Here is a 14,722-nt window from a genome sequence, read left to right as displayed (position 1 = left end):
TTCTCAATCTCTTGTTTATTCCCATATTACCATGATTTAAATGAAATATTCATTTGTAACTAATTTTACTACTAAAATAATTTTGTAGTTTTCCTCAAGTTTTAATTAAAAGTTGAAGGAATTTAGATACTAAATCGTTACCAGATTATTTCCTTTAATATATTTTTATAGGAATAAACTTTTCAATTCTTATATATAAATTTCATTTAATGTAATCTTTCCTATCCACTTAAATTTTATGTTCAAACAAATTTTTAATCCTTAAAAGCAATGGTTAAATTTAGTCTCTATTTTCTCTTATAGTATTATAGATTCCAACTTTTGTATTAACTTTGTCATTGATAGTTTTTTTTTAACATTAAGTTTGGTTTTATGCTTGCCTGTAAATTTCTTTTATAAAGCGACGACAGCATACAATGGTACCAAAAGGTAGTCTGTTGAATTAGCCATGCATGAAGTGTTTTCAAACAATCTGAGGAATATGTCTTATGACGAATATGAGTCTGTGGTAACAAAAATTGGATTCGAAAATAGTGTGTACCGTCTCCACTGTCGTTCCTTGACGTAGATTTAGTTTCTATTTCTAGCATATTTAAAAACCACTATTTAGTTCCTTTGTTGGTTTGCTGTGATTATTTATGTCTTTCTGAGACTCTCTAACCACTGTTCCTTCTAGTCCTTTTTTAAAATTATTTTTACTGAAAAATACTAGTTTACCACAATGGCAATATTCTGCTCTTTTAAAACAAATTATATTTATTCTGTTCACTACTACATTAAAATTCATATCGATGAGTAATTGACCTGCTTAAAGAAGAAAAGACGCTCCCAAATCACACTATTGTTTTCGAAGGAAAAGGCTGGCTCATGAACTCCCCCGCCAAATCCTGTAGTGGCTTTTGGTCTGTTCACTCGTGATTGACCTGTGGCTAAGCAATAGGAGCAACAACTAGAATAAATTATATATCTCAGATATTTAATTTATAGTATTCAAGTGTTTTAAACTTACTTTGCCCAAACTATAATTTCTTTTCACTCAATGCAGGCTAGCTATTTTAATATTAAATATCTTAGAATTATTCTCTAGAAGGCTAAACATTTTCTATATATTTGTGGCTCATTGGAGACATTTATTAGCATATTGTTTGTAAAACGCCATAATAATAATAATAATAATAATCATTATTATTATACTGATACCAATACCATTTTCATTAATGTAAAACTATTAACTTTTGTCGTGGAATAATTAATTGCGGATGAACCGTTGGAACAGCACTAAATGTTTGGTCTCTAGTCATTCTGATATCGAGTGTAACTTAATCACTGGTCTACCTTATAAGGACAAAATAATTTAACGTAGCTTCGCGTTTACTTTTCCTTACTTTCATTATTTAGACAACCCTCCACTTATTGGTATTCTTTGCTAGCCGCCTAACATCAGCTAGCATTTACCGCTCTCCCTCCCATAATTTCCTTTGTTTTCCATACCCGCAGGATCGCTTTGCCCTTCTTTACCTGTCATCCACCATGCGCATCGCATGTCCGTTCCTACAGTTTTCCCTCAAGCAACCACATTTGATTCCTCTACTCTCTCTTTCTCTCACACGCTGTTTTCGATTTATTTTGAACTGTTACATTCATTTTGATTTGTACACGCCTTCTTTTCCATCTCTAACAGTCACCATTGATAACGTGTGACTCCATCATACCCAATTAAAACAAAAACACTTGCATAATGTTGTAACAGATATATGTATAGTCACTAGTAGACTGCTTATTACTCATATGATGCCTGTTCCATTAGGGCTGACCTGAACAGCAGTATTGATTTTCTAGAAAAAACTTCATAAATTATATGGCTTCTTATATCCACCCCCTCTTTTGACTAATAACATTCTTAAAAAGGGAAATATTTGCTCATAATTTTATCAAAAGTGTTCTTCATTAAATAAAATAGTTTTTATTCTATAATATAAGATATATTGCAATTCTTTTACAGAAATATGTATATGGAAGTTCTAAACCTGTAAAAGTCGTACCAGTGTACTATGCAAATCCCAAATAGATATTTTCAATATCAATTACTTTCATTATCGAATACGTGTTTTAAAAACACGCACTTGTTGATTTATTGGTCGCTGAGGAATGCTTTATGACAACATAAAAATTACCTATCAGTGGATTCAGTTAATTTATATTATGTTGCACCCTTGTGAGCAATAATGTCAACTGACCAGACATTGGTTCACTGCATTTTTGACAGTGAGAATGAAATAGTCTTTATCTCTAACACCAATGTCTTTAGTTAGAAGAGTACCGTTTTTCTCGTATACATTACTGAAAGATATATATACACGTACACCACACACTTTCCATGATCACCTACCCCTGTCGCTTCGTATATATGTCTTACCCTCCTCATACACTATGCTTGCCTCACGCTTCCCCATCCACTCTTGCAACCAAACAACTTATCTCTTTTGTCCTTCTGTTTACTGTATCTTCAATATTATTCTGCTGCTCTGCACTATTAAACATCCCCTATATCCCTACTCATTCCTTCTCTCTATCCCACTCATTCCTTCCTATCACATACCTTGAAGGTCCACTCTGATATGTCATCACCACTATTTTAATTGCTTCTCACCCTTCTAAAATGTAAGTAGTTATGTAGTTTCCTCTACAGCTAGAAATCTGCTTCTTTTCTCATACTTTACCAATCCATGCTCATCTCTTAGCATAAAGTTTCTCCCTTTGGGCCTCCTATTGTAAGCTACAATAGTGCTGGTTGTGTAAAATATAATACCTAGTATATGCTGTAATGTGGTTGGCATAAGGAAGAGCATCCAGCCATGGAAGCCATGCCAAAGCTGACACTCAAGTGCAATGCAGATCTTGGGCCTGTTGGATCCTCATACTGTCCAACACATGCCAGCATGGAACATGGATGTTAAATTATAGATATGTGTGTATATGTATATTTATATTTAGTAGTGATAGGGTTCCAAAGAATCAAACAGATCTATTAAGTCTCTGCCAAGTGCATAGCTTACAAGAATGACTGTTGAGGTTATGTATTTATATATGTATACATGTTTATTTATGTATATATATCCTCATTTAATGTCTGTTTTCCATGCTGGGATGAGTTGGATGGTTTGGCAAGCTGATAATGCCAGGGGCCACTAGGCTACATTGTTCTGGCATGGTTTCTATGGGTGGATGCCCTTCCCAATGCCAACTGCTTGAAGTGTACTGGGTCCTTTTTATGTGTCACCAGGACCAACATATGTATATATATGTTTATATATATATATATATATATATATATAAACATCAACCAATTGTGGCCATTGCCAGCCTCCTCTGGCCCCTGTGCCAGTGGCACCTAAAAAGCACCCACTACACTCAAGGAGTGGTTGGCATTAGGAAGGGCATCCAGCTGTAGAAACATTGCCAGATCAGACTGGAGCCTGGTGCAGCCTCCTGACTTCCCAGTCAGACCATTCAACCCATGCTAGCATGGTAAACGGACGTTAAACGATGATGATGATATGAAATGTGTATGTATGTATACACACACATATAAGTGCAGGCATAGATGTATAGTTAAGAAGTTAGCTTCCTTACCACATGGCTGAGTCCCGTTGCTTGATGCTTTAGGTAAGTCTGCTATAGCGTTGGGCCAACCAAAGCCTTGAGAGTGAATTTGGTAGAGGGAAACTGAAAAAAACTTGTCATGTATATGTTATATCTATCTCTCTTGGATATAAGTATATAAAATGTCTGTGTTTACACCTGTACTTTGAAAATCGTGAGCTAATGGTGTTGTTGCTGTTATATCAGCAAAATCGCCTTTGCTTTATAACTTTAAAGATGTGTGAAGAGATCTCTTCCTTGAAAACAGGTGCAGATTAGTGACCGGAAGGACATCTGGCTGTAAAACAACTCCTCAGTAATATATTCAGATAACCCATGCGGGGAAAGAAAAATGGATGAACAAAAATATATTCACATACATGTTTGTGTACTTATATGTATACATACATCTACATATGTTTATATTTGTATACTTATATGTATACATATATCTACATATGTTTATATTTGTATACTTATATGTATACATACATCTACATATGTTTATATTTGTATAGGGTTAGTTGAAATTTGGGATTGCATTGGACTTTACCAGACACTTAGTAAACTTGCTTTTCCTTGTTTCGACATTCTGTCGCCCCAGCCACTTAGCAGAAAAGTTTCTAGTTTCATGCTGCCGTTTGCCCATTACTATGACCTGAACATTACAATAACACTGGTTTAATTTTTGGTAGATGTTTACTTCAGTACAATCTGTAGTATTGTCCTCTATATTTTAATAAAAATTATCACTAGTTGTTATTTGATGTTCTCTACATGTTGTGGAAGTTATCTGACTTAAGGAGTGACGTTGTCCACTCCTAGTTTTCATAAGTTCTTTGCCATTAAAATAGCTGTGTTATGAATAACATACTATCTAATTTTGTTTTTCTGTGGTCCAGAATTTTTTAAAAAAAGCTTTTGACTTTGATGTGTAATATATCCAGGACTACATTATGCAATGTATAATTTTTAAAACAATTGGGTGTGAGTTTTTGAAGACGTGGCTATTATTTCTAGCAGGTTGAATGACCATGTAGAGGCTCCTTCATTGGATAACATACAGAATAATTTGCCAACAGTATGTGTTAACTCATATCAGAACATTTAGGGCAGAATTCTGTCAGTACAAACAGTGTCCCATTGTCTGTCACCTCAACTGGTTTTTCAGGCCACTTTGTACTGTTCCATAGTAATGCTGCAGGTGAAATAGAAAAGAAAAATAACTTACAATCCTTGATCAAAGTCTCCTATAAATTAATCAGTCTTTGGTTCCTTGTGTTTTCATGCTGAATATCTGTATATGTCAAATAATCATTTAGTTGGAAAGATATTCCAAACCAGAAGTTATCTTGGGTTATTTACTCCATACAATTGTCAGGTGATATTCATGGATAAAATTACCAGTTCTACCCTCACCACCTAAATAATTAGTATTGAATAATCAAGACATTTCTAGTATACTTAGTTCTGCTTTGTATTCCCAAGTTAGGAGGAAAATTTTTTTACCAAAATGTTGAAAATTTTTCAAAATTTATTATGTTAATCTGAGGTTCTGACTTCAAATTGTCAGTGCTTAGAAAACGATGTCTTGCAAACAACTCGCACATGCAAGTGCTACCAGTCAAGAACTCCACATACCGGAAGCCAGCAAGTGTATGGGGTCATCAGGAGAGAATGCCCGCCGTTTCAGGGCCTACCTCTCGACGGCATCAATGCGCACCGGCCCCGCTTGCTAGATCAACTGGTTATTAAAAACAAAGCTCAATATTTCTCTAGCCATCGCTCATCGTCTATTTTTAACCAAATCCAGTGGCTAGCCTTCTCCACTGTATTGTGGATATCACTCGTGGTATTTACCTTACGATGAGTTAGGCCTAACAATAACAGCAGTCGTCTCACACTGTGTCTTACAAACCCTCTACATCCAACTTCGATTGGAAAATGCTCCGCTTTCCATCCTGCGTCTTCACATTTCCCGAGGAGGTTTACATAACTGTCAATCTTTCGAGCCCGCGCGGCGTCCATATTATATTCATGAGGAACCATTAACTCGACTAGATTTACAACTTTCCTTCTTTCACACCACATTAAAATCACTCAGTTTCATATTTTCCTGTTTTGATACTAACAAGTAGGAACAAGTGTTATTCAAAACTGTAGTGTGCATCTTGTGTTTTTAAATTCAATTTCAAATTAGTCTCCTCACCATGCTCGTAACTGAGGCATCTCATGCAATGTCTTCTGTTGTGGTCTGATTTTTGAAAGATTTGATTGCAAACCGGATGTAATAGTGTTTAAAGTTGATAGCTTATGCAAGCTCCGTCTTCAAGTTTCTAACTTGTTAATATGCTGAACTGTCTTCTATGCCTTTCACTGTCCTCTGTTTTTACTTGTGCAATAAACTGAAACTTTACAGTAACTTATTAATTTCTTACTGCATTCACTCTTCTTTGCTAGGTGTATCACAGGTTGAACATGTTAATGGTGTTTTTTTGTTTTAGTACATAACCATGAGTTGTTGAATATTCCTTCATTTCTTGTAGTTTTTGTTTTCAAGTATCCACTATTTCAGCAGCTGATTTGAAAAAACTCAATTTCTTTTGAATCTTCATTAGATATAAATGTTTGCATGCATTATTCCTTGTCCATTTAATACCTTGATAGTTATATAAAACTTGAAGTTCCTACTTTTACTGATATGGCAGCATGTTAACTCTCCCAATAAGCATAATTCTGTGGGCTGCGAACATATTAAAAGATATAAAATCTGTGAAATTAAGTTTCAGATTTAACCTTTTTAATATTATGTTGCATCGTGTCTTGAATTGAGTTGTACTTTTACTTCAGTGTGGTTAATTTTGATGCTTTTCACATTCATGCCCGGAGTTTACTTCCTTTACACATCGCTGAACCATTGAAAACAAAGTCTTCTAAGTTCCGTAGATTCTTTCCATTTGTTTTTGTTTTTCTTTCCATATATCAACATTGAGCCTTTTCTAAAAGGGATAATGGTTCCTGCCCAGTTGATTGTATCCAAATTCATTTTCCTTTTCTGATATTCTTTGAATTACTAATTTCCATTTTCTGTATTTGAGATGACATTTGTCTTCATTAACACTAGAAGGACTGGTCTTTTCACCTGCCTTGAAGGACTAGAGTGCATCAATTGACACAAAGATGTTTTTTTTTAATTTGAAAGTGATAGGGAAGAAAAGGAGAGGTAGAAAACCTTTTATTAAATGTATAAATCTATTGAATTTTATGACTTGATGACATTAGTCACAATATGATATTTTGAAAGAAATTTATCCTTGCAAAATAAAGAAATTTACTGAAATTCTAAACATCCATCGCAATGTTTTAGTGCACATTTGCCACACACAGGTTTTTTACAGACTCTGTACATTTCTGTGGTTCTCTTTCAGCATTTTGTTTTTCACACATACGTCTGACTTTATTCCTAGAGGTAGATGTTTCTTCAATAGCACATGAATGACTGTGAGGTGAATCACCACAAAGTTCTTCAGCAACTTTTTGAATATATATTCCCGTCAACTAATGACTGAGTTGCAAACCCTTCTGTATGTAACCCAGCTGTTTATAAGAACCACATCCAAAATATAAAAAATAAGACGTGCATTGGCGATCGTCTACTGCGTCCTTTGACTGAATAAAGCCTTAGCATTTGATCAAACATGTCCACACCTACCTCATTTTTGTTATAAAAAAGTATGTTGTCAGATTCTTGGCGTTATTTTCAGAAAAAACTTCCACATGTTGCTGTAAAGTACTCAAAAAAACAATAGACTTCGATTTTTTTTTTTGTGCTGGTACAATGTAAGCAGCAGTAGGCCTCTCTCTGGATTTCAAAACCAGTTTTATGGGCTGTTTTCACCTGTTTCACTGCTTCTGGTAAATCACTTCTATTCTGACAAATTGTTCTGATTAAACTGCAGTTTTGTTTTTTGAGCTGAAAAGGCCTTGAAATTACTAAATATCTAAACTGTTGTCACATGTATTTATAAACAGAAGCAGGTGCAAGTTTCAAAAGTTGCCAATGAATTGACACATGTAGTCCTTATAGGTAGTATGTGGTTTATTTTTTCTTTACAGTTGGTGCAAACAACCTGTAATTTATAATATATATAGATATTATAAAACTATGACAAGTCAAGCACCATGATGTCAAAACCTACAAAAGGTTTTGAATTGTTTGCAATTAAGATTTCAGAATGTGTCAGTTGATGCACTTGGTCCTTCTAGTGTTAGTCTTCTGCTACCATATTTAAATCTTAAGTCATTTCATACAATTTCATAACTTCTACCCATTTTCTATATGGTTCTGATCCTTAATGCAACAAAAACTTTATCTGAATTTGTCTATAAGTCTCTAACCACTCACCATCTGAAATGGCACCTATAGTCTTTCACCACTATATTCAATTCTGTAACAAACTGATCAAAGTTCTTAATTTCAACCTGTTTTTTTTTACATTGGTTACTGTTGAAATATTTCAGATCATCAGTCTAAACAATACTCTCTTGCAAAATTGGTGAGAAAACTTATGCTTCTGTTTTAAATATAACACTTTTAAATTTACAGAGATACATTACTAATTGATATGGTGAGGTAGCATAAAGCACTTTCCTTGTAAACATTTTGATATGGGTCCTATTATTTTCAGAGTTTTTCACATAATTCTTTAAGGAATTTCTTCTCTGGCAGCATTGTGTCTAACAAAATGCCATGTGGTATTTACTTATGACTTTTTACAACCTAGGTTCAAATCCAGCTGAGGTCAACTTTGCCTTTCATCCATCCAAGGCTAATAAAATAAGATACAGTCAAATACTGGGATGATAACGGCTAACTCCCTTCCCCTAAATTTCAGGCCTTATGTTTGTGTTAGAAACAATTGTAACTTCCTTTGTGCATTTTACAACTTGGTAGACAAATCTTTAGTTAGACATTCTGTCCTTCCCCTTTTTGTTTTTCATCATTAAAATGAACTAGATATAAAGATTACATGTTATTTAAAACATGCAAGTTAGACATATCTTGACTGCCCCACTCTAATTTTGAGGTACCACCCATTACTACCATGCTTTAGCATTACTTGTTTCTTTGTCTTATTCTTCTTTTAGTTTCAGATTTCTGACAATATTATGTCTCGCTTTACTAAATTTCTATTGCAGTTCAAAAATGTTTAACTTATTCACACACATGGATTTTTATTTATGTGCATACATTGCTGACATTTTTGTAAATCATTACACACGACAATAGTTGTTAAGGTTATAGAAGCAATACAGCAGTAATCCTTTCTACTATAAGCACAAGACCTGAAAATTGACAGGGACTGGTACTGAACTGATGCTTGTTTCATCACTCTTGAAAGATGAAAGGCGAAGTCAATCTCAGCAGAATTTGAACTCAGAACAAAAAGACAAATGAAATGCCTTTAAGCAATTTGGGTAGCATGCTAATGATTCTGCCAGCTTGCTGTTTTAACACTGTCTAGAATAATGGCAGTGTTTCGAAAAATTGAATCAGTTAAGTCTGGACTGGTAGTATATTATTTGTGATAATTCAGATATAATACTGTATTATATATTTATTCGGCTTGAACATAAACAGAACTGCAACATAAATCCCTCAAATTTCATTTCACTATCTTAAAAACAAGGTTAATGTTGTTCCAAATACATAACAGAAAATCCCTCACAAACTTAAGTGATTTTCATTAGAATACTTTTCACCAGATGTTTCCTGAACTGGAGCTGAATTATGGCATATCAACATCTTTACTCATTCCACCTTTTCAGAAACATGATTTAATTTGAAAGGTTATAAGCATGATAATACATGATTTTCATAGATTAACTCTGATTTTTACCTACATACAATGCTAAGTTGTGATGTGAATTTTGTAATAGAATTAGTGACAAAAATGTGATCAAAATGCTTTGTCACAAGTTTTTTTACCATCTCAGCTTATCAATCTGTCATGAACACAACTTTCATTGTTATCAATTTTGTAAGAGACTTTTGATTAGACTTTTCCAGTTGTGACTAATCCTCCTTTTTGACAAACAATGTTGGCTTGTACTACCATATCATATTTTTAAAATTGACTACCCCATTTGTTTTACAGGATTGTCTCCCTTGATGTTCACAACGCACTATTAAACTGGCCTTTTTTGCTTTTATTTTTTTCTTGTGTATTGAGATAAAAATACATAATTACAAATTGTTGACCTCTTCTCTATATTGCCGTTGTTCATACTGACATTGACAGTTTGTTGTTATTTAACCCTAAGTCAACACTAATCCTGTTCAAAGTATTTTCTCTTGAAACCAGGTGTGGCTATGTAGTAAGAAGCTTGCTTCCCAACCACATGGTTCTGGGTTCAGTTCCACTGCATGGCACCATGGGCAAGTGTCGCCCACTATAGCCTCGGACTGACCAAAATCTTGTGAGTGAATTTGGTAGACGGAAAGTGAAAGAGACCAGTCGTATATGTAATATATATATATATATATAATATACACACACACACATGTATGTATTTGTGTGTCTGTTTACGTCCCCATAACTTAGCAGTTCAGCAAAAGACACTTATAGAATAAGTACTAGGCTTAAAAAAGAATAAGTCCTAGAGTCGATTTGTTCAACTAAAGGTGGTGCTCCAGCATGGCCGCAGTCAGATGACTGAAACAAGTAAAAGAACGAAAGAAAAGTGTAACTGACTCTAATTTACCAACCCTTTTGAAGAAATAATCAGCTCATGTTTACATTGATGAATGATGAGTTGTTTTTTTTTTTTTTCTAATTTTAAATGTTCCTATTTATTCCTTGAATTGCATATTTCTGTATATTTCAGCTTCAGGGCTTTATTTAAACCTATGCAGTTGATAATTCATCTGCTGAGTCTATAAAATATTTTTATATAGATACTTTCCCCAATTATCCACATTAACAATATTTAGATCACCTTCATACAGGTCATATTTGAAAGCATTGTGAAGAAAAAGTTATGAACATACTTTAAGTTCAACAATATAATAGTCATTATTATTATTGCCATTATTAAAAACTAAGATCGATCTTTCCATGAAGGTATTTCTAATGAAGTACACTATGCTTCTGTAAAATATTTTTGTGAATTACTAGACTTTAGATGGGTTTAGTAACATAGCTAATTTTATTCATTGAAGTTGGTGTTTGGAATCTAACAAAACCATTTTGCATAAAATTATAAAGTGAAGTTATAGTTTAAATATGAATGCTTAAAAACAAGCACTTTATATTGTAAAACCAGTGGGTTGACATAGTATGTTAAGTAGGCTAAAATAAGTTTTTTTTTCTTTTTCTATTCCTTGATTTCATTGCAGATTCACTACTAAATTTCTGGTTAAGCTGTATCATTTTTACTTTTTATATATATATTTATATATATATATATATATATATATATATATATATACATATATACATATACATACATGTTAGACCTGTTACACTGAGACAAGTTATCGAGATGACTAGCAATGTAGTTAATTGTTCATCAGATAATTTATAATCTCTAAACTGCCATCCATATCAGCTGTCCTGTTGTTAATTCTTACTCATACCAATTTTAGTTTTTCTTACATTGTTCTTATTGTTACAGTCTACATTAACACACAATTGTGTGTTTGTATATATATATATATATATTTATATAAAGGGCATTATTACAGAAAAATAATAACACCACACAGTGGACTTCTCATATATATATATGATGATTTCATATGTATATGAATGTCTGTTGTTACCCTTAACAATTAATTTCAGTATGGGAGAAGAAACGGAGAATGCGTGAGAGTCGTGCATCGCTGTTTTCTGGTGGTGCTCATCAAATGTCGTCTCTCAAGGAAAACAGTGACTATGAAGACCTGTTGAGAAAGTACCGTAGTATTCAGAAACAAATAGCCAATCTTGATGAAGAAGAGAATTTAGCTGTTCAGGATAAATCTACTCAGTCTCCTGGCAACAAGAATTGGGACTCCTATCGAACTATTTCTGTTAGCTCCAAAGGTTCTCAATCTCATGAATCATCTTCAGAGTCTAATAAAAAAACAAAAAGTCGATGGAATCCACCAAAGTCTGGGTCAGAAAGTAATGATAAGAGAGTAGTTTTTGTTAATTCTCATGTAAGTTTTTATTTATCTTTTTTCCAAGTTTTTCCAAAATATAGCTTATGAATTTTCATTTTGGACTGTCAGATTTAATCTAGTAATGATTGTCAACTTGACCACTGTGTACCTATTTTAAATTTTCTTGAGAAAATGATATTACTATACATGACAATGGACCAAGATGTCTGGTGGTATGAGATTCTTGAGAAGACCTACCCACTTAAGTGAAACTGAGTTCTAGAAGTGCTGTATGTTCCACCCACATGTACACCCTACCCCAACAAACCAAACTACATATCTTCCTCACAATTCCTCTTTTTCATGCCCTATGCTTATCTCTTGCTCCCCAATCCTGTGCTCACTGTATCATTGCTATCCTGTTGTCCCCCCACCCCCTTTACGCAGGTTTCACAGTCACTCCATTCCCCACACCAACACTTTGCATTCATGTGAAGTCTCTACTTTTTACTCATGCACCTTTGGCAATGCCCTACTATTTATATTCTAATCCCTGTTCCTTGTTTGTATGCCTTGGCACTTTGCCGCCATCTTTCTCTCTCTTGCTCTATTTGACTATCCCATTTATATTCTGATCCCTGTTACCTATGAGTATGTCCTGGCACTTCGCCACCATCTCTCTCCTGCTCTCTCTTGCACTCTCACATTCTTCTACTCTCTCTTTTTCTCTTGCTCTCTCCCTCTGACTGGGTAACCATGTATTTTCTCTACAGCAACATACCTGTTTCTGTCCTCATTCTTGATCTTTTTGTTTCTCTCTGACTGAGTAACCATATATCTTCTCTACAGCAAGGCACCTGTTTCTGTCACACTAACCGTTCATCACCTGATACAAGGTTGCTTCTTCCATTCTCAAAGGTTCATTGTTTTGAAAACTATTTGGTGATCCTGCCAGTGTTGGTGCCATGTAAAAAAATATCCAGTCCACACTGTAAAATGGTTGGTATTTGGAGGGACATTCAGCTGTAAAAACCATGCCAAAACTGATATTGACTGCTGGTGCCATGTAAAAAGCACTCAGTCCACTTTGCTGGGTGGTTGGCATTAGAAAGAGCATCTGGTCATAAAAGCCATGCCAAAACAGACATTGTAGTCTTCTGCCTAGCCAGCTCCATGGAAAGCAGACATTAATTGATGATGATGATGTTTTATACAGAATTTTTGAAAATTTCTTTTCCTGTGATAGATATTTTATTGATATTAAAAGGTGAATTGTTTGATACTCTTGGAAATACTGACAACATTCATTTATTGGTTCTGCTATTTCATTTTACGTTTTCCTTTTAATACATGATTAGATGGTTGTCAGATATATCTATTTCTAGAAAGGCTGTTGACTGAATACTATGAAATCATAAATGTTTAAATACAAAGTCACTTTAGTAAGCAATAAACTTATTCAAGTTGTATTAGAAAAAATGTTTGTCTGCTTCAGCAGGTCTTAAAATTAAATGTTGTTGATTGTATAGTTTTAGCCCTACTTTTTATATAACTTGAACATTAATAATAGATTCATTATCCCAAATATGGTCCCTATTTTGGTTACCAACTACAGATTTTGTCTCTGTTATTCCTGATCTCATTTCTTCTCACATATGAATGAGAAATATAACTTCTTGAAATTGTAAGATTATGATCCATTTAACTACTTAATGGCCGTGCTCATGAGCTGAAACAAGTAAAAAGATAAAAGAAAACTTAAATATTTGTCATTCTTAATGTGATATGTTACTGTCTTTCTTTGTATTGTCAATTTTATATAAGTACTGAATTTTTGTATATTGTGTTTTTCATTTACTTTCCATTTTCTTTTAGCCATGTTTGTCTTTCCATATTTTGTTTTTCAGAAGGCTGAAGACGAGGATGATGAAATAGAAGAACTGCGACGCATTGCTTTAGCCTCAACATCAGAAAATAACAAACCTAAACCCTCTGTTTCAAAATCCTCTCAGTCAAAGCCTGTTAGTCGGTCAAGATCTGAGACTCTGCGTCGGAAGACAAACTCTTCAAATAGATCGTCATATAAAAGAGAGTCAACAGGTTTGTTCTCAAAACTTATTTTGCATAAAAAAATTGAAATGAATTTTGTCTACTTCTGCATTCCATTGCTACATAGATTTCTTGGATTAGTACAATAAAAATAGCCATATATATGTATATATAAAGTGCTGGCATGGTTGTCTGGTTAAAAAGTTTACTTTGCAAGAGATATATATATATATATATAGTTTTCTTTCCAGTTCCACTCCACCCACTCTTTTATAATGTGAGAAAGCATGTAGCAAAGCTCCCTGGAGAAATTGTGTACATGTAATAGCCTACTCCTCACCCAATTATTACTAAACATTTTCAAGAAAGATAGTATCAAAAAATATTGAGATAAATTGGAAAATAACTTCAAAAGATAAGAGATGTTAATGTTATAAAATAATGAAATATGAAACTACTTCTCTTTGCTGTAAAATAGATGAGTTCAGTGATTTTTACAAAAGCGGGAAGATTTTGCATTTACCATTAAAGAAAGTTATTACAAAGCTAGTAATTAAGAGCACCATTACAAAGTAAATTGCAAAATCATTTTTTGTGATTATCCATCAAAATCAGAAAACGAGTCAGCTATAATAAGGCATGACTAAATAACCAACAGATCTATGATAATTTTCAACAAAAAACTGAAACAACAGTGAGAGCTAGTTATGCTGTGTTATGGAATATAGAATTTTTTTAATGCTAAATTCGACTTTATGATGAATTTGTTCTGAAGAATATACCTGAAGTTATTACATTGTTAAATGTTGACCCCTTCCCCTGGTAAAAAAATAAAAAATAATAATTATAAATTTCAGTGACCAAGCAAACAAACTTTGTTATCAC

At 33.6% G+C, this 14,722-nt stretch overlaps 1 protein-coding gene across 1 annotated transcript in view; it reads left to right on the top strand.

Annotated features, from left to right (window-relative positions):
• Positions 1-14,722, top strand: part of LOC106874332 (zinc finger C3H1 domain-containing protein) — a 68,485-nt gene that overhangs the window by 2,556 nt on the left and 51,207 nt on the right. Inside the window, exons 2-3 of the mRNA XM_014922023.3 lie at positions 11,487-11,845; positions 13,696-13,888. Of these exons, the coding sequence (XP_014777509.1) occupies positions 11,487-11,845; positions 13,696-13,888 (552 nt within the window). The remainder of the gene's footprint in view (positions 1-11,486; positions 11,846-13,695; positions 13,889-14,722) is intronic.

Source organism: Octopus bimaculoides, chromosome 2, assembly GCF_046866305.1.
Source record: "Octopus bimaculoides isolate indiv1 chromosome 2, ASM4686630v1, whole genome shotgun sequence".
In the NCBI taxonomy this organism is placed as follows: Eukaryota; Metazoa; Mollusca; class Cephalopoda; order Octopoda; family Octopodidae; genus Octopus; species Octopus bimaculoides.
This window is presented reverse-complemented; position numbering and strand designations above follow the sequence as displayed.